Source organism: Protopterus annectens, chromosome 12.part0, assembly GCF_019279795.1.
Source record: "Protopterus annectens isolate FY-2018-M chromosome 12.part0, PAN1.0, whole genome shotgun sequence".
NCBI classification, from domain to species: domain Eukaryota; kingdom Metazoa; phylum Chordata; order Ceratodontiformes; family Protopteridae; genus Protopterus; species Protopterus annectens.
The window spans coordinates 397,298,301-397,319,549 of NC_056746.1; the positions used below are offsets into that span (position 1 = coordinate 397,298,301).

At 40.6% G+C, this 21,249-nt stretch overlaps 1 protein-coding gene across 3 annotated transcripts in view; it reads left to right on the forward strand.

Moving 5' to 3' along the window:
• FOXK1 (forkhead box K1) overlaps positions 1-13,196 on the forward strand; it is a 1,462,137-nt gene extending 1,448,941 nt beyond the window's left edge. For all 3 annotated transcript variants that reach the window (XM_044089495.1, XM_044089496.1, XM_044089494.1), the window contains one exon: positions 10,569-13,196. In XM_044089495.1, coding sequence (XP_043945430.1) covers positions 10,569-10,656 — 88 coding nt within the window. In that variant the 3' untranslated portion in view covers positions 10,657-13,196. The remainder of the gene's footprint in view (positions 1-10,568) is intronic.
• The last annotated feature ends 8,053 nt before the right edge of the window (positions 13,197-21,249 follow it).

A 21,249-nucleotide genomic window follows, 5' to 3' on the forward strand; every position in this document is an offset into this window, starting at 1 on the left:
AATCAAAGTTCCGAATGTTCACTCTGCAGTCGATATTACCCTTTATCAGGAAAGACAACTGGATGTGTTCAATCGATCTCCAGAATGCATACTACCAAATCAAAATGGACAGGCGCTCCATTAGACATTTATGCTTCCAGCTGGGAGCCAGTCATTTTCAGTTCAGAACACTGCCCTTTGGCCTCACTACAGCCCCCAGAGTGTTTACCAAATGCATGGCAGCGGTAAAGGCTCACCTGAGATGTCAAGGATTCCAGGTGTTTCCGTACCTAGATGACTGGCTCCTCACTGCTACCACCAAGCATCAACTAATAAGGACCAGGGACGAGACTCTATCCTTATGCACCAGTCTAGGCATCACTGTCAACTTGCAAAAGTCAGTCTCATCTCCTTCGTAGCACATTGTATATTTAGGCTCAGAAATAGACACAACCACCATGTCAATAAGGCTTACACAGGAAAGACTGGAATCTCTACGCAGTCAGGTCAGATCCTTACTAAACAAACAAAGAGTCCAGGCCAGAGTAGTCCTTCAAGTCCTAGGGACTATGGCTTCCGCCATCCTATTAGTTCCTCTTGCTTGCCTACACATGAGGATTCTCCAGTGGCTGCTATTTGCACAATGGTCAATGCAAGACCTTCCATTGTCTCAACAGATATTAATAACAAATGCATGCAAAAAGGATCTGACATCGTGGTTACACACACAACAACTTTTCTTGTGTCATCCACTTGTTCCTCCCCAAGAGAAAGCAGTTTTGACCACGGACACTTCCCAGATAGGGTGTGGGGGGATTATCTGGGAATTGACAGTCCAAGGTACTTGGCTGAACCATGAGAACCACTTGCACATCAGTGTTCTGGAGATGAGAGCAGTGCTGTATGCGTTGCAACCACTTCACATCTCCCTTCCCACTCGGATGATTGCGATTAAGTCAGACAACATGTCTGTCATGTGGTACATAAACAAGCAAGGGGGAACCAAGTCATACCCGCTTTGCTGAGAGGCCTTAAGAGTTTGGAAATAGGTGATGGATACTCAGCGCTTCCTGATAGCAACGCATATCCTGGGAAAATCCAGCGTAATAGCAGACAAACTCAGCCGAGCAATTCTGATGCCTCATGAGTGGTCCCTGAATCAATGGTTGCGAAAGAGATCTTTTACAGATGGGGCCAGCCTTGCTGCGGTCTTTTTGCAACTCATCTGAACACCAAATGCAGCAGCTACTTTCCCCTCATTCCCCATCCGGGGATGTCACCCAGGGATGCTCTAGTTCACGATTGGCCCCCGGGACATCTTTATGCCTTTCCTCCTTTTCCACTCATCCTCAAAGTAATACAGTAAGCAAGACAGTTGAGGAGTTCCTTGATCCTCATTGCTCCTTACTGGCCTCGACAAGTTTGGTTTCCCTTCCTGTGGCCCTACCTCTTGGAGGAACCATGGATTCTGGATCCATCTCCAGATCGCCTGATTCATCAATCGGGACAGTTCCATCCTTCCATCCACACCCTCAAATTGACAGCATGGCTGCTCCAGTTCCACGAATAGCCAGGTGTATTCCCTTATCCCCTGCGGTCAAACACATCCTAATTTCATCCCATAAGCCTTCCACTCAGAAACTATATTCTAGCAAATGGAAACGGTTTTCCCTTTGGGCTACGAATCAGGGCTTAGACCCATATACGCCTCCTTTAGAATCCATTTTATCCTTCCTAACAACAATTTTCCATGAAGGAGAGGCAGCCGCTACAGTTAGAGTTCAGTTAGCTGCCATTTCCAATTTCCATTTTGGTTTCATGGCAAATCCAGTTATGCAGCACTCCTTGTGTAAAACTTTCTTAAAAGGAGTTCTTCTTCTCAAGCCTCCAATAAAACAACCATTAGAACCCTGGGACTTAAACTTAGTCCCCTCATTTTTGATGCCTGCACCCTTTGAGCCATCTTCGTCGTCAGACTTAAAATTGTTATCATGGAAAACTTTATTCTTGGTAGCCATAACATCTGCTAGGAGAGTTTCAGAACTACAAGCTCTAACTATTCAACCTCCTTACATTATCTTTCACAGGGATAGAGTTTCTCTCAGGACAAACCTTTCATTTCTTCCTAAGGTATGCTCAGAGCACAACCTGAATACTACCATTGAGCTACCTGTGTTTTTTCCAAACCTCTCTAATAAATCAGAGTATAGACTACACCAGCTAGATGTCCACAGAATACTCAGGTTTTATATACACAGGACTAAAGAATTCAGGAAATCTGATCAACTTTTTGTTCCCTTTTCTGACAAAAGGAAAGCCTTGCCTGTTTCTAAAATTACTCTTTCAAAATGGCTTTTGGATTGCATATCCTTTGCTTATCAACAAGCTGGTAGATAATTACCTGTCAGAGTTAAAGGTCACTCTACTAGGGCTGTAGCTACTTCATGTGCCTTTAGATCTAGGCTCCCGATTGATACTATTTGTGCAGCAGCTACTTGGGCAAGACCACATACATTTGTCACTCATTACAAATTGGATTTGACCTCCCCGGGACAGGTCATCCTTTGGGTCCACTGTGCTGAAGAGTCTCTTTCCTTCAGCCACCCGGAATAGAGGTGCTAGGGACGCTGTCCCATCCAGCAAGAATTACTGCAAGATAGGACTACATAACATAGAGAAGTTATGTACTTACCATAGCATTCCATTCCATGTTTGTAGTCCATCTCGCCTATATTCTTGCGTCCCTCCCTCCAACCCCCTTCCTGTTTCTGGGGGATCTGGTGGACCTTTTTGGTGCTGCCTGACATAGTTCTTTTTATTGTCCACCTGGAATGGATTATATTTCTAATCCTTGCTGTATTTATACAGCTCCTTTTTTTATTCTTACCTGATAGGTATTTATTGCTTTCTTGCAAACTAGATTTGGGGAATTGCTGTGAGGCACCATGGGATAGGGGCTAGCCTCAAGCCAGTAAAAGCTCTCGAGCTTTAGTATCGACCGAGTTGGAACCGAATATCGGCTCCAAACCAAACAGCAAGAATATAGGCGAGATGGATTACAAACATGGAACGTTATGGTAAGTACATAACTTCTTTTTTTATCAGCAATATATTCAGGAAAAAAGACATTTGTCAATAATTTATATTTTAACAGTCAAAATCCCTATTATTGAAGTTGAGCTTGGAAGACAGTTTATCAGACTTGGTAGAATCATCAGTGATGAAGTATTTCAGGAACAAAATGTGATTTTTCTCAAATGTTTATTTTTGGATAAAGTTACTGTGCTGATAAGTTAGATGAAATCAAGGGAAAATTAGTGAAAATGAAATGGCAACAGATGATGGCGACCCCTAATGAGAACAGCCAAAAGAAAAAGAAGTTCTGAATGTTCACATATTTTACTAACAGGTTTCATTCCTAAGGATAATATGTTTACAGGTAATGTTTATATGAGAGCGTTCTCAATTCCAATCATTTGGGATGCCACTTCTGTTAGAAATGTCATCATAAATAATTGGAAGATTATTAACGACAGTCATGATTTAGTTATGTTTTAAGATAACTTAAATTTTAAATTTTTTTGAGAAATCAAATGGTTCAGCTACTATCAAACAGTGTATATAGTTCCTTTTGGTACTTATTGTTGTAAAAATTGTAAAATGTGTAGATTAACTGTGACCAAAGTGTAGTTTTAAAACACACCAGGTATGAGATTTTTGCTAAAAACGTTATTATTGTAAATCTACCAGTGTTGTTTATTTAGCCAAGTGTTCATATGAGAGTTTGTGTGAGTAAAAACCACTAGAATGCTCTCTCAAAAAAATTAGTGATTACAGGTTGGTCATAGCTAACAATTATTCAAATGCATTAGATAAACATAAATCTAATTGTATAGAGTTTAAAAAGTTCACTTTTTGTAATTGATCAAGTAGTTACTGATTTTAATATGGGCAATGCTAACAACTTGCTGAAATTCAATGAAATTAAATGGCAGCTTTTGTTAGCAGCAGATATTAGTCCAGGATTAATTGAAAGTACAAATAAAAATGTGTTTTATCAGCATAATATTTTTATACTTTTATTGCTTTACATGTTTATATGTGTATGTGTTTTTAATGTTTTAAGTGGCGTCAGCCTAATTGTTAGTCATGTGACTGTCATGTGATTTTTTTTTTTTTTTTTTTTTTTTTTTTTTAAATGTTTTCCTAAATACTACTTCAGAAGTTCTGATGAAATTTGTCAATATTCTAGGCCTCATGTCATCAGTGATACTCATGTCTCCACTGCCAAACTTCATATGATAAAAACTTAAACCCAGCACCTGGCTCCCTTAGAGTTCCAGGTACCATCACTAAATTTTATGAAGTGAGAGCTACAGAAGTGGAAGAATCAGATGTCTTTCAGTCCATGTCCCTTCCAACCTTAGTTTAGTCAGTCCGGACACAGTGTACAGCAGAGTTCAAGTGCAAAGCGAATGGGTCCTTCAGTCCCTACAAAGCACATAAATGTCAAAGAAATGTTGGTACTGATTCAGACCTTAAAAGTTCTTCACCACTTGTGGCCCCCAGATCCCTTTTTACTGGTCACAGGTAACACTGCAGTAATGTGATACCTGAACAAACAAGGCGCTAAACAATGTTACAAGGTTGTACCCTGTTTGCTGGTTGGCATTTTGGCCCTGGTGCTAGCCTTATAGTTTTCTCTGATGCTTCAGGCCTCATACATTCCATAAGAGCAAACCATAGTGGGAAACATACTAATCATATCCCAGCTGGACCCTCACAGTGGAAAATCAGGATAGAGATCTGCCTGGATTTGGTCCAGATTTGGGGGTCACTTTAGGTAGTTCTGTTTGCCTCCTTTTAAAACAGACAGTTGGAGACATCCTTACAGCCATGCTTGGAGGACAGAAACATTCTCATTCCCTTGGACAAGAATGTTCCTTTATGCATTTCAACCCTTTCCAATGATACCTAAGCTACTTCTGAAGATACAGAAATAATTACCAAAGATCATTATGATGACTCCCTTTTGGCCCTAGGCAAATTGGTTTACCCTTTTTATGGAACTGGACAAGAGCAATTAGCAAAAGCTTCCTCACACTCAAAATCTGTTCACACAGTGTCAGGGACAACTGGTACACCCCAATGTAGAGCAATTGCTACTGACAGCTTGGATGATTCTATATTGATGTGTTTTAGGTACTGAAGGAGGCAGGAAAACCTTCAACTAGAAAATGTTACGTTTACAAGTGGAAGAGGTTTTCTAGGTGGTGCCTAGCCAATATCAGAAGGCACAGTATGATATCTACTCCTCTGATTTTGAAATATTTGTGTGAGCTACTCAATGGCGGCCTATCTTATGCATCTGTCAAGGTGCATCTTGTGGCCATCTCAGCTTGTTTGCCCATGGATCCCCCTCTTTCATCTCTTTTTGTGGTCAAACAGTTTATGAAGGGAGTGTTGCATTTGAGATCACCCCCACCCCCAAAAGCAAATTCCTCCTTCTTGGGATCTCAACTTTGTTCTCAAAAGAAATTAACCTCATCTCCTTTTGAACCTGCTTTTCAGGCTGATTTAAGATTCATCATTTGGAAAACTGTTTTGCTTATTGCTCTGAGATCTGCAAGTTGAGTCTCTGAGGTGCCAGCTGCCATAGTGGGTCAATCTCCTCTGATTTTCCTTAAGAACAAGGGTTGTTTACACACTAATCTATCTTTCATGCCAAAAGTTGTTTCAGAATTTACCCTGACTCAAGCCATCACTCTGTCAAAGTTCTTTCTGGAGCCTAAAAACATGATAGAGAAGATTCTACCTTGGATGTGCACAGGCTTCTCTGGTGTTACCATGACAGAACTAAGCCTTTCTGGAAAGCTGAAAAGCTGTTTGTTTCCTATTCTGAGATTCAGAAGGGTCAGTCGGTCTCTAATTAAATGATTGTTCATTGATTGTTGTCTGCTTTTTGTTATTCCCACCTTGGTAAATCTATTCCAGACAAGGTGAAGACACATTCCACCAGAGCCTTATCTTCTTAGGTGGCATATTGAAAAAGAGTGGTCTCTAGAATTCTAGAGATAGCAATCTAGTCCTCTGTTCATACATGTAGAGAACACAACAAACTGGATTTTTTCTCCAGTTCCAGTGCAGGCTCTGTGCGGTCCATTCTTCAGGGCCTACTGTATCCATATCCTTCCTCCTCCCATGTAGGGTGAGCTTTGAAAATGTACCCTTATGCAACTGCCAGTGTGGGAAATGAACATAGTACAGTTGCATTAGTCCTGCTTAACTGTAACAGTAGGTGTTTGAATGTCACACTGCATCAGTGGCATTGGTGCAGCAGTTAGCATTGTCGCCTCACAGCAAGAGTTTCTCCCGTTCGATTCTCGGCTGTGTGGAGTCTGCATGTCCTCCCCATGGTCGAGTGACGTCTAAAGACATGCAGGTAGGTGCGTGCATGAATGGGTGTGCCTTCTTTAAAGGTTGGGCATTGGGCTGGCAACTCGGCATCTTAAAAATCCACTGCCAATCATTAGCGGACAGGAGTTGCGCTGTGGCGACCCCTAACCGGCAAAAGCCGAAAGACTTTTTTTATCAGTGGCATCACCTACCCACCATTTCCCTTATGTTGTATATGTTTTGATGATATCCATTATTGTTGTAGTGTTGGTTGGCATTGGTTATTTGTGTTGGTGTTTTTTGGTTGTGAATTGGTTGTTTTCAGGCAATTCTTTCTTCTGGTCTTATGTTCTTCATACTTGCCACTAAACGCCTGAACAACTGACTCTCTGTGACAGAGGTTAGGTTTTCCCTGATAAGACTGGCTTAGCCAATCTCTTATTACAGAGAGTCAGAGGAGGGGATTCTGAGCTCTGGAGAATTGCCAGTGTGGGTTTGTTCAAGAACAGAACCCCTATTCCACTGAGATAGTGTGAAATTTGAACATTCACTGTTACAGATAAGTAGCACTAATGCAACTGCAGCTTTCATCTTCATTTATTTTACATCTTGAAAATACTAGAAACTGTCTCAAAATATTCCACAATAATGTGATATTCTTTTCTTGATTTATCAAGTACAAAATAATCTGCGATTAAAGCTAACATTTCTTGATTACCACAAAATTATATTTTTTGAATGAGCCCCCTATTTTCTTTGATAATTGCTCTAAGTATGAAGCAAACAGCAAAGAAGAAAGAGATTGTCCACGTCATGTTCCTTTATTCAAACATAGTTTGTTAGAAAGGAACCTGTCCACCTTAATTCTTGCCTCAGAGCCTTCATAAATCCTCCTAATTAATCTTATTATTCTGTTAGGAAACACAAATGCTGCCATTGCCCTTCTCATAACATCCAATCTGTCTGTATTGAATGCTTTTTCAGCATCAAGACCCACCAACCATAGTGGCATTTTCTTACACTAGTCTCTTACACTAGTCTTCCCTCTGGATTATCATTGTTTTATTAATTTTGTCAAATGTTTGCTACCCCTCCAACCAAATTCATCAATTTTGGCAACACATCTGCCATTATCTGAGGTAGTGCCTATGTATTTAGTTTTTATTTTGTATTTGCTTACTGGGATAGAGCACTGATCTCTATGGGGCCTTTTCCAGACTCTGGAAAGTGACTTAAGCAGAGTCACACAGCTAGGCAATGGAGGCGGAGGGAATCAAACTGTGGGCCACTGGACCACAGGAAGCAGCTTGTTAACAGATCCTTAATCCTCTGCTCCAACATACCAGACATCTATAGATGTATATGTTTTATAAACATGGCTTAAAATTTAAATGGGTCTGTATGAAGCTGGGTCTGAAAGGTCTTTAACCTCTCGGCAACAGAACCACGCATATCTCTCAACTGTCCAGATTTTAGCCTCTTTATTTTAGGTCTGTTCCTAATGAAATTTTTATAGAAAATTGTTGAGGACTGAATTAGCTAAATAATGACAGACATTTGAATTTAAGATTTCATAGCCTTCAGAAAATCCATGTCAATGCGTATAAGTTTAGAAGAGTAATATTTAAACTCTGTCCCTATTTTTGGGACTTTGTCTCCTCATTATTTTTGCTTTTGTCCATATTTCTTGTGCGAAGAGGTTGAGAGGTATGGGGCCAACATAGCTTTTTTCCAAGATGCTGGTATCCTCCCTCCCCCATTTAAAATCTTGTTAAACAAAGCCTTTTATATCGTTATCACTTTCTTCCCTCCCAACTTCTACAAGAATGCCACCTTTTCCTGAAATCTTCCCTGATGATTGTTTATACTTCATTTTTATTCCATCTCTTCCAGTGTAAGATATTAATCGTTGATACTCATTTTCTGCTAACTATGGTATAGGTAAGTCTTCAATAAATATTTCTACATTCCTCTGCTGTATACAGATTTTCATAAAATTTCCTAAATGCTTCTAATTCCTCTAGAGGATCTTTGGTTATTTTTTCGTATTACAGGCTCCCTAAATTTGGCAACAACCCTTTCTACTTTCTAAGTGATTGAGCTAATAGTTGTGCTCTGGAAATGATATTGAATAACAGTTGCTTAGCAGCAACCTTTCTAAACTTTTGCATGCTATCCAAATACTGTCTTATTTTTCCTTTAGAATTTTCTAGTTGCTCTTCTTGTCCTTTGAGGTCCCCCTTATTCTGCAATAACTTTAACTTTTGTCATCCCCTCTAAATAATTTGTATTACTTGTTCCCATATCTCTTTCTCATTTATTCCTGCCATGTGTTTAAACTCTGTTTTCATTTCATGCCACTCACTAGCTATCTGTTCCAAAGAAATGTCTTTATTTCCTAAATAACCTTCAAATCATTTCCATTACTCATTCCTTAAATTCCTTTCTGTTTAGCAGATAAGTGGGAACGTGCTACTGTCTCATTTTTACTTCATTATCCTGCATCTTTACATTAGTTTTATTGGTGCATAATCTGAAATACCTATTGGATGTGTATGTCAGAGCAAATTAGGTTTATTTCCCACCCATAAATAATAATCCTGCTGAAACCTGATTATTTCTCCCAAAATTCTCTTAAGCTCCATAATGGCATTTGTAGGTGGAATGTACATACATGCAAGTGTAAGCCCCCCTCTGCTTGCACTAACCCCCTACTACCTCAAATTAAACATCTGTTTCCCTCCTGTCATTACTAGAGCCCCTCTGGCAATCACAGTTATTCCTCCCTTTCTCGATTGTTTCTGATGTTCTCCTGAATATCCGTCTTGAAATCCTTTGCCAAATTTACTTGCTCATTTATATCCAAATATGTCTCCTGTAGTACTGCTGCTTGCACCCTACATTGCTTAATATAGTTTCATATGTTTGCACCCTACACTGCTTAATATAGTTTCATATGTTTTGCTTTTATTTTATTTTCTTTCTGTATATCTGTAAGACTATTTACATTCTGTGATAATGTAGACAGAGTAGCCAATACAATATACAGCATTTACACTTCTCTATTAAGCATGAACGTGGTTTTGAATGTATATTTCCATCTTTTAGCTTACATGCAGATATTAGTGTTTGGCAGGCTGATTGTTGTCTTGTGTAGTTGCTTCTTCTCATCTCCATTTGAACCTTTGTTTCTTTTTTCAAGACTTTTTACTTTAATTAAATCGCTTAAACAAAAAATTAAATTGGTTTTCAGAACCCCTTTTTAACTCAGAACATGCATACAAAACTAAAATGTTTAACTGCAAGCAGGAGCATTTGCTCCACATCAGCAGTCACACCCACAGTCATTACCTGTTATAAAACTAAGACTGAGTATGTCCAGGTGGGCTTAATGACCAGAAAATTGACATCTGGCTGTGGCCAAGTATTAAGTCATTTTTGAGTAAACTGTAGCAGTGATCATATTTATTCAAACATCTGCAGTTGTGATGGACACCCTCACACAACTATTTTTTGTGTTTGCACAAGGTTGTTCAGTGCACATGTAATAGCTTGTAAGTACTGTAGGGGTCCCTGCATGTTTGTATGCAAAGAGCCATTGCTGACTGAGTTCTTGTAGTGAATAACCTTGTAGGAAGAAATTTTGAAAAAGGTATTCATGAGCTTAGAATCTTGGACTCCCACCATGTAGTGGCACTTTTCGTCAGAGGTTATTAAGTCTTCCAGTAAATACTCTACCATTGTTTCCTTTTTTTTTTTTTTTTTTTTTTTTTTTTTTTTTTTTTTTTGGTCTCAGAACACGGAATAAGGCATTTGAAGTTGAAATCTGAAACTATAATGCTGGACTGACTTTATTTATTGTCATGTATGGCATAACTTAAAAAAGTAAATGTGTCAGACAATTAGTCTTTTTTGTCTGTAACCATATATTTATTTATAATACTGAAAATCCAAAAGCTTCAGAGATGCACTGACTACTCAATAATTTTTTCACTGCCGTCATTACAGGCAAACAAAGTATGTCTATGTTAAAGGCCAACTTAAGAAATGAATGTTTGCATGGGGCTCAGAGCAGAGTTGTAAAATGAAAAAAAGCTGGAATCATAAAATCTGTATTATTGATATTATTAGGACTGTATATGGGATGTCTAAAATTTTACATCATAATTTATGTATGACTGTCTGTTTTCCAGCTGTCACAAATCCTCTGCAAATTCTTGCAACACAAGCAAGCAGCTCACCACCTGTTACAATAGACAGCAGACTTGGAGAAGAGAATGAACACTTGACATCCACAGGCGAACCTGAGGCTAAGAGGCCCAAAGGAGAGGATTCTGGTTGTTCTGCTGTTGCCCAAGCTGTAATTATGTCCATGACACAGCCCCACAGTGCTGGTGAATAAGGAACCAGAGCAAAAAAAGAAGAAGGGGGGGAGAAATGTTAATTTGCATATAAGGAGTTTTTAAAACATTGCACTCTACCGTACTGAGAAATCCAAGGTGCCAAACTGAAGGGGGAAAGTCTACCTACCTTGAACTTTGCAAGGTCTTTTTATACAGAATTATTGAAATACAGACGACTGATTGTATTGCTATTATGAAATACAGAAGTGATGGAGAGGTGGTTAATCATCGTTTTAAACTTATTTGAAAACACAATAGCCTTAATCAAGTTCTCATGAACTTTCTTTATAACCAGGCTAAGAAAGTAGTTATGTTTTGATTTCAGTGGAGCTTAAGTGTTGTTAATGAACATTTACATATAGCAGCATTAAAGTAAATGGGTATCAGATATGCAGTATTTAGGTTAATTTTAAAAAAAATATATTAATATAATCGTTGCTATTTATATGGGAGGGGATGGACCAATAACATTTTTGAAATAGCAGCTATCTTAAATTTCTCTAAGCCAGTGTCCTCATAGTGAGTAAAAGCACTGTGTTTTATGGGCAAAAATCTTTAGAACTGTTTTAAAAATATTTACATGTGATTCATTCATCTGATAGTATTTTGCCAGATTTAATACTTTCATTGCAGCTTGCTTTGGCAGCTAAAAAAACTGCAAGCTGCTACACTTGTGACTTGGTTATTTAACAAAAGGACTTTTCTTTGAGTCTTTAAAGTAACATAGGAGGTCCTCTGTGAGTAGGTTGTGGGCTAGCTACTCTTAGCTGAATGTTTTTCTATTCAAGTTTGAGCAGTTTTGAGCACACAACACGGATCTCTGTATGTACTTTCTCTGCGTTGGTGCGACCTTGGATGTATTATAGAGACATGGGATGGATAAGATCTGTGGAACTCCTGGTAGATGAAGGGGCTTGCCCTTCTGCAGAAATGCTTTATTATTTGACAGTTTTTCTTGGACTGAAGCAGGAACAGTTATATCAGGTTACCGGCAGCAGTTTTCTGAGGTTTGACCAGTTGGTGCCTGAGCTCCTATAGCTGTTATAGTTTATGGTGATGTCTTCTTCATTGATGCATTGGACATACCCTGACTATTAATTTTCATTCTAATTACTAATATGGAAGGAGAAAACATATTTTGGCCATCTGAAACCATGAAATTAGGGTATATGATAGAGGATTTTCTGTGTAATCCCCTTTACAAGAACTGACTGGCAAAATATGTTTGATTCATTTCATGTCACTGCCTTGTCTTTCATTTCAAGATTGTCTGTTAGCATGTGCATATACAACAGGTTGTAAATAGAGATTTTTATTAATGCAGGAATCCAACAAGACTAAGGGAAATAAACAATTTACCATTCTGATGGTAGTGCCCAAGAAAACAGTTATATTTGTGTACCTAATTTAGTAGTAGTGTGAGTGTTAAAGATCCCGCGGCACTTACCCAATGGAGAGGATGTTTTGTTCCCATTGCCCTGGTCACATTATTCATAGTCATTTTAAATGGGTTCACTGAGATCTACCTGTATGACAAAATGCTATCAGTAGATCAGTATGTAAATAAATGATTTATAGTAGGTTTTTAAAAAGAATTGGATGTGTTTAAAAAAACTCTTCTTAAAATACTTATTTGCTGTGATTTTTCTATTGACAGCAGCAAAGTGGCCACTAAATAAGTGGACATACAGTATGGGAAAAATAAATTTCTGTATCTTACCCCAAAAGGAAGAAATAATACTACAGAGCACTGCTGTAGCTTTGAGCTAATTTAAAAATCAAGACAAATTGAGTTTAATAATAAAGTAATAATAATAATATAAAACAGTACCTTAAAGTAGAAAAAAAATGTTTCCTTTGCTTCTATGGTGATCTGCTCTCAGTCAGGGACACCTAGGTTGTATGAGAATAATGGCACAGGACGGCAGCATGTTTGAACATTTATTTAGCAGCATGCTTGAATATTAATTTATCTAGAAAGATCTTGATTTGATACCACAGTCCTTCACCAGCCTTCAAAAAGTTATGCTCAGATTAACAGAATGACTGCACTTAAAATGCTGCTTTTGACACCATGTAGCTTTGAACTTGAATGTGGCAGGTGGAGAATTCAAGTTGGATTTAGGACAAAAAACAAGTCGAGCGAGTAATTCAAAGAAGAAATAATTCATTATGAATACCTCTATGTTCTTGCTTCTGCAGTAAGAATGCCTCTAATAAACACAGTTCAGAAGGGTAAAATTCCTGCTTATGTTTGCCATTGGACGTATGTGCATCATTGTGCAGTTTGCAACCATATTGGTTTTCATATCTTTAATGATTGCAGGCTTGGTCTTTCACTGTGTACAGGTCCCTTATAATACTCTTGTCTTGCAGCAAATGATTTGACATCTTAATTAAAATGGTTGTTATACTCTTGTGGTGGTGATTGTACACTATTATTTGCAGTTCTACAAACAGGACTTAGACTAAGGTAAAAAGTCTACCTGTAGAACAGTTAGTTGTAGTCAGAGGGTGTGATTGCAGAAGCAGCAGCAGAAAGCCGAATGTAGAGAGTTCATTGCAAGGAGCAAATGTAGGAAAGATGTTCATGCTAATGGGAGGATTGCAGCAGTATGCATTAAGCAAACTAGATTCCAAAAGACAATCTGTACTTTTGAGACCATTCTTTAGTGAAAATGTTAAAAAGGAAGATCCAGTGTTGTCTTTTATCATCCAATTCAACCTTTTAGTTATCCCCAGAGTACTTCATATCATATTTGCTGCCTGTTCCCAAAGGACATGGTCTTCGAGGGCTCTGACTGATTAGGGAAATAAGTAGTTTATTGGTTTTAAAGTCTTTACCTTTCGCAGCTTTAAATTATTTGTTTCATTTATATAATCCTTTTGTGCTGTATCCTCTCTACATTGAAAAAAACTTTTACCTTAGAGTTAGGGTGTTTCTTCCTTCTAATCATTTTTTCTATGATAACTGATGTTCTTCATTCCACATTGCTGCAGTCCAAACTATTGGGGTAGTCCGCTGTCCAGTAATACCAAAGTATGGTCAGGGCGCATTAGACTAACATATCCTCAGTCTTTTTGCCGCATGGTCCGATGCAGAAGCAATTTTTCTGAAAGTTTCTGAAGTCAGAGTTTCAGACCGAATCAAAGTTGGCTAAGTACGTTGGGAATATTTTGGTTTTCTTGCCTCAGTATTTAACCGGATGTCAGAAAAAGTGAATAACTGTATTTCTTGTGGGAAACAGATACCTCATAGGGATTACCATACTTTGTGTATACCTTGTTTAGGGCCTGAGCACGACGTTGTTGGATGCCGCTCTTGTGCTAGATTTAACTATTAAGAGAAGGTTAGACTGTGCCAGGTTAGTTTTTGGGAAGCGTTGTAATTATAAAATGCCAAAAGCGCAAGGACAAAGCAGCAAAGCCTAGAGTGGAAGAACCGACAGTCCCAGACGTCGGATCTTGAAGGCTCAGTGGAGCCGGAGGTTTTGCCAGGTGTTTCTTTGGAGTCTCAGGAGAGACTTTACTGTTACAGGATGTATCCTCGGAAGTAGGCCAGGCTGAGGGGCTTCTCAGGTGGCTGTTCTTCCCTCTCTTCCTAAGGTGGTTAGAGCCTCCCTTCTGTTTCCAAGGCTTCTTTGAGAGGCATGCCAAGTTTAACTTCAGTGGGGGTTTCTCCTAGTGCTTCAGGGTCTTTGCCTAAGAAACATATGCTTAAAATGGCAGAGGATTTGATTACTATGATTAGAGGTTCTATGCCCTCCTGATAAAAGGCCTAGGGTGGAACCTGAGTTTGAGAGTTTTGAGCAATGTTCGAGGCTTCTGAGTCTTCGGCTGAAGACTTGCAGGAGTATACACCTTATTCTGATTCAGATGTGGATGATTCTACAACTTCAGCTTCTCCTCCTGAGGATTTTCATTTTCAGAGACTCTGCATTCCATGAGGGAGCATTTTAAATGGGAAGGTCAAGATTTCTCTGATTCCAGGAAGAGGCTTAGGGAATTCTTGTTTTACCCCAGCATAGGCCTTTAGCTATACCTCCTGTTCTGAATGTGGTGGAAGATGTTTTGCAGAGGCTTCCCTCAATCCTGATTCTTTGCCTCCTGCCCCAGTTAAACCGGATAGGTACTATAGGGTGCCTGAAGCTCATAAGTATCTTTTAAGAGTCCTAGGGCAGACCGGAAACTGTCTCTCAGGGGCCTAAAGGTGTGAAGGCCTCTGTTGTTAAAAATCCTGCTCCTCCTGATAAAGAGGCAAGGGCTTTGGATAGATGGGGAAAGAAAGTGTATACTTCTTCCACTTTAGCCATGAGGGCTTGAATTGTCAGTTTCACATGTTAAAATATCAGAATTATCTCCTTTCACAATTGAAATCTAAGGTGGATGCTCTGGCAGAAGGTATTGAGTGTAAAGAGTTGCAGGATTTAGTTCATGTGTCTGAACAGGTGGGTAAACATTCCTTGCAATGTGGTTTTGATGCTGTGCAGGCCTCCTCGAGGGTGGCTGCCACTGGTTCTGTTCTTCGAGGCATGCCTGGTTGAGAGATCAGAATTTAGCTGAGCATGTTAAAACAAGGATTTTGGATGCTCCTTTGCAGTCTGATGTGTTGTTTGGTTAGCAGTCTTAAAGAAAATGGAGGACAAGGCTAAGTCTATGCAAACTGTTAAGATTTTGCAGGTGCAGCCTCCGTTTAGTAGAAATTGGCCTACTAAGGGATGGACTTATCCTGCTTATGATTCCCAGTCTAGGGGTAGGTCTAGATGCGGTAGGGGCAGAGCTCAAGGTTCTTTTAGGCCTAGGACAGGGAGTTCCCCTGCTCAGACTTCTGGTGAGGGCAGGGGTCAGTCCAGCAGACCCAATGACCTGCCTTTTCAGCTGCCAGTACATTCTCGCCTGGCAGCACCTTTGGGAGGAAGGCTGTCTCTTTTCAAAGAAAATTGGGATTTAATTACCCAAGACAGATGGGTTCTGGATATCATTCACCACGGTTACAGGTTTTATTTCCATACCATGCCTCCTTTCAAAGGCATGCCAGACATTCCTCCTCTACAAAGACAAGAGGCTCACAAGCAAATTTCTCTGTTGCTCCACATAGCCATTCAGCCAGTTCCTGTGCCAGAAAGGGGCCTAGGATTTTATTCTCGCCTGTTCCTAGTACCAAGAAGGGGAACACGTGGAGGCCAATTTTGGATTTATCTATCCTCAACACTTATCTGGACATTCCCAAGTTCAAAATGTTGACGTTACAACAGCTTTTACCTCTGCTGGGCAAGGATCACTGGATGGTAACTTTAGATCTCAAGGAAGCTTACCTTCATGTGCCTATAAGACTAAGTTGCAGGAAGTATCTGCTGGAAATTCTCATTATCAGTTCTCTGCATTGCCCTTTGGCTTATCCACTGCCCAGAGTATTCACAAAGGTTCTGGCTCCAGTGATAGCTTACTTCAGGCTAAAAGGAATTCAAATCTATCCTTACTTGGACGACTGCCTGATTCTAGCTCAAGAAAAGGAAGACCTTCTACAGCATTTGGATTATGTCATAGCAGTGCTAAGATGCCTAGGGTATTCTGTGAACGAAATAAAGTCCAGTCTAGTACCCTCTCAAGACATGTGCTTTCTGGGTGTGAGACTGAATACAGCAGCCCAGATGGCCTTTTTAACCCCGGACAAACAAAAGAATCTTTCCAGTTACTTCCATCAACTATCTCTTCAGTCCGGGCTGACTGCAAGGACAGTCCTTCAAGCCTTAGGGTTCATGGCATCTTGTATTCTGGTGCTTCCCAATGCCAAACTGCATATGAGTGCCAGGATTTGGACACTGTCATTCAAATAATACCTTGCATTCAAAAGGAATTTTTGTGGTGGGCTCAGGAATGTCACCTAAACAAGGGACTCTCTGTGACCCGCCAGAGGCATTCTAACGACAGATGCCTCAGACATTGCTTGGGGAGCTCATCTAAATGGAAAGTGGATACAAGACAAGTGGCCTGCCAGACTACAGCATCTACATATCAACATGAAAGAGATGTTAGCAGTCCAGTTTGCATTAATGGCTTTCAAGGAGTTACTTCTTCCAGGGCAGGTGTTGATTCTAACAGACAACACAACTGTCATGTGGTACATCAACAAACAAGGGAACACATTCTTACCCATTGTGCAGGCAAGCAATGATTTTATGGGAGACTGCGCTCAGCTTGCAACTAACTCTTCAGGCAAGGTTTCTGCGGGAGCACAGAACTCCTTAGCAGATGTGTTAAGCAGACAAATCATGGATCCCCACGGTGGAAACTGGATCTTCATGTATTTCAAAAATTGACAGTGTCATGGGAACTCCAGACATAGATCTGTTCGCTTCTCCACTAAACCACCAGCTGCCAAAGTTTTGCACAAAGAGGTTTCATCACACAGCTTGGAAAGTGGATGTTCTTTCTTTCAGTTGGAAAAATCTTCATGTGTATGCTTTTCCACCTCTGCCTCTTCTCCCAAATGTGCTTCTAAAGGTCAGACAAGACAAGCCAAGGATGTTTTTAATAGCTCCAGATTGGCCTCGGCAGCACTGGTACCCATTACTGAGGAGTCTGGTAAGGAAGCCTCCATGGCCTTTACCCTTGATTCCACACCTGTTGTCTCAGAGGGACGGTCACCTGCTCAATGTCAAGCTTCAATCTCTTCATCTAACAGCCTGGCATATTCTGTTTTGAAAGACAGCAGGTCTCAACTTCCTCAACAAGTTTTAAATGTGATTATGGAAGCCAGAAGACCTAGTACAAGGAAAGTGTAAAAATGGAAGAGATTTTTATTTTGGAGTGCAGCAAACAATTTGGAGATTTCTGAGCCTAATTTGAGTGTGGCTCTTCAATATCTTACTGAGTTATTGGACAAAGGTTTGTCTTTCTCTTCCATTAAGATTCATGCTGCAGCAATTTCAGCTCACTATGATTGTGACCCACCATTGTTTTCGCATCCTTTGTTCAAGCAATTTCTTAGAGGGCAAAGAATATAAGACCCCACGTAGAGCTCCTACTCCTGCTTGGGATCTCAATTTTGTGTTGGAGAAACTTACTCTACAACCTTTTGAGCCTCGGCTACTGCTGAATTGAAATATTTGTCATGGAAGACTGCTTTTTGTTGGCCATTACTTCTGCAAGAAGGGTTTCTGAGTTGCAGGCCCTTATGGCGGTAGAGCCCTTTTTGATTTTTCATAAGGATAGGGTATCTTTACGTACTAATCCTTCCTTTATGCCTAAGGTGGTTTCTAGTGTGGCTTTAAACCAAACTATTCATTTGCCTACTTTTATGCAGATCCCCAAAATAAAGGGGAAAAGATTTTGCACACTTTAGATGTACACAGGCAATTGCGTTATTATTTGAGCAGGACTAAGGATTTTAGGCAGTCTCAGCAGTTGTTTGTTTCTTTTGCTTTGGGTTCAGGGCAAGCCTGTGTCAAAACAAACTATTTCTAGGTGGATTGGGTTTTGCATTGCATTTTGTTATTCCCATCATGGCAAGGAGATTCCAGCTGGAATTAGGCCTCATTCCACTAGGGCTACTGCCACTTCTACAGCATTTCTAAGGGGTGGCCACTAAGGATATTTTGGAGGCAGCTACTTGGAGTTCAGTGCATACTTTCTCTAAGCATTATCACCTTCCTCTCTACTCTAAGTCTAGGGCTGGTTTTGCCACAGCTATTTTGCAAGGCATGTTGTCAGTTCCTGCTTCCTTATGATTTGCCAGCCTCCTTACCTCTGCTTTGGGATTCTACCCAATAGTTAGGACTGCAGCAATGTGGAATGAAGAACATAGTACAGTTTTGTACCTACCATAAATGTAGATGTTGATCCACATTGCTGCAGTCCTCCTTCCCTCTGTGTTTAAGGGTGGTTGTGTAGGTGAGGTTATATTCTGGTAATTTTGTATATATTGTACATATTTTTGGTGCAGGTATGTTTGGAATTTTTGGTTTTGGCCTTAGCTTTTCAGGGTCTTCTGACATCTGGGGCAAGAAAAGACTGAGGATATGTAGTACCCTGACCTGACCGATACTTTGGTATTCGGGCCGACTGGACAGCGGACTACCCCAATAGTTTGGACTGCAGCAATGTGGATCCTCGAACATCTACATTTATGGTAGGTACAAAACTGTACTTTATCCCTTTGGATATTTTTTCCTGTTGTGTGTTTTTACTGTGTCTGAGCTGTGTAAAAGGTGCTTTTTGTGTGACTATTAGTTTTTGTGGGCAGTCATCAGCATGTCAGACAAGGCTGCTGAATTTAAGAAGTGTTCAGCTTGCAACCACAAAATACCACCTCTGGACCCACATCCTTTGTGTTTATTGTGTAGGGGTAACATACATAGACACAGATTGTGAGGTGTGTGCATCCTTTGGTCCTAGAGTTCTACAAGAAAATGGGGGCAAACTGGTACTGAAGGGTCTCCACCCCACCCCCAAGCTGGGATTTCAATGTCTTCAACTACAAAAGTCTCTTCCCCAGCCAAGCCTTTGAAAAAGGAAAAGGATAAAGAGAAATTAAAAAGAGAGTGAATGAAAGAGAAGGAGTCTGAAAAGTGGGTAGAAAAGTCTAGGAAGGAGTCGCCAGATCCCTTGGAGTCCAGTAGTCCAGCACTTAAATCTCTGAGGTGTTCGGCTCCAGAATCAAATCGAATCCATTCTCTCATTCCTCTTCATCGCTTTTTACTAAAGCCAGTGAGTCCCAGGCTTCACTCTTTGTTTTTGCAGACTCCATGATCCTCTCTGCCGCCTTCTGTGGCTTCTTCTTTTAGATCCTTCCTTTTGTCAAGGAGTCTCGCAGAAGCAGATGTTGGTCAGATGATGCAGTTTCCTTTGGATACAGATTCAGCTCCTAAGTCATCCTGGTGCCCACCCCTTCGGGATCTCTAGACATGGACCCTACAATCCTTCCACTGGTTTCTGTTGTTGTGGTCAAAATTTCCGATCTGTAGCCCACAGATCCAGGAATTCCCAAAAGAGCATCAGTGGAGCTGATAGCCTTCTTGACTTGACTCAAATAGTTTCCCTTACTCTCTTGACTCTGGCATGGTCAGATTGGAGTGGTCTCTAGGCCAAAGCTTTGGAGCTGTGAGGGTCAGGGTTGATTCTGAAGTTTTCAGATCTGTCCCTTCTCCTTCGTTACTTTGCACGTGACAGCTCTGTATGGTTGCCTGTCTCAGAGCATGGACAAATCTCAGTGGAGGGTGTCCCTACAGTACCTCTTTTGGATCAGAGGAGCACTTCCTTGGCCCCCACTGCATCTTCAGCATTTGAGATGGTTCTGACCAAGTTAAGAGATGAGGTGTCTCTTCTGTGCCCTGTTCTGTCTGAACCCATGGTGAATCCTGTACCCGAATCTATTCATCTAGACTGACAGGGATAGTCAGCCTTCTTCAGCTTTGGGGATTCTTGCCATGTATATTCACTGTCCGAGTCCAAGAGTTCCCTAGAAATCCCCTTGGGGGTGGTGCCGAGGAAATGGATGTGCAGGAGGAGACACTTAGACTTATCGTCAGAGTCTGTCACTGAAGACCCAGACTTCGATGAAGGAGAGGGTTCCCCATGATCTCCTTTAGAGGATGTCTCCTTTCTTTGGAGACATTTTAAAATTGATGAAACAATGAGGGGTTGGTCTTCTGAAGTGCCATCTCTTGAGGAGACTCTTTCTTGAGGCATTCAGAACTGGCTGTTCTACCTTCCTGGGTGGTGCCACACACTGATGAACTTATAGACCTAGTTTCTCAGTGGGCATGGAAGGAGCCTGATGTGGTGGAGCCAGTACCACATAAACCTAATAAGATCTTGTAAGCTTCCCGCATCAGTTCCCAGGTGGATGCTGTGGTGGTTGTGGCAGCCACAAAGAAAGAGCTGTTTGAAGAATGCATGTCTGTCAGTCTCCCTAATAGAGAGTCTAGGACATTGGACAGATTCAGGAAATGGATACACACTTCAGCAACTTTTGCAGTTAGAGTGCTGAACTATCTCACTCCTGTGACGCATTTTCAGCGGGACTTGATGAAGGAGCTTCCTCTTGGGTAACTTACCTGTGGACATCTTGAAGTCGGTGGAGTCCCATTGGTCTAGCCTCCGATCAATGTCTAATATGTTGTTGCATCTGTTTTCCAGTACAGCAACCATTATGGCAAGAGTGGCAGGCACAAACATAGCTATATGCCAACATGTTGGGATGTGCCTATGTGATTTCATGGAAGGCTTCAAGATGTCCTTCATTAATGCCCCTTTTGATGATTCAACTCTCTTCTCTCCAAATACAAAGGAGATGCTCACCAGGAATGAACAGGAGGGTAAGACCCTGTCTGCAGTCAGAATATGTTTTTCAACCCTGAAAATACCTTTTCTAGGAACCAGAAAGATGGGGTGGTTTAAAAAATCCCAGGGATTTAGCCAAGTTGCTCCTGTGGACAGATCTGTAGCCCTGGGGCAGAGGCTGTTATCT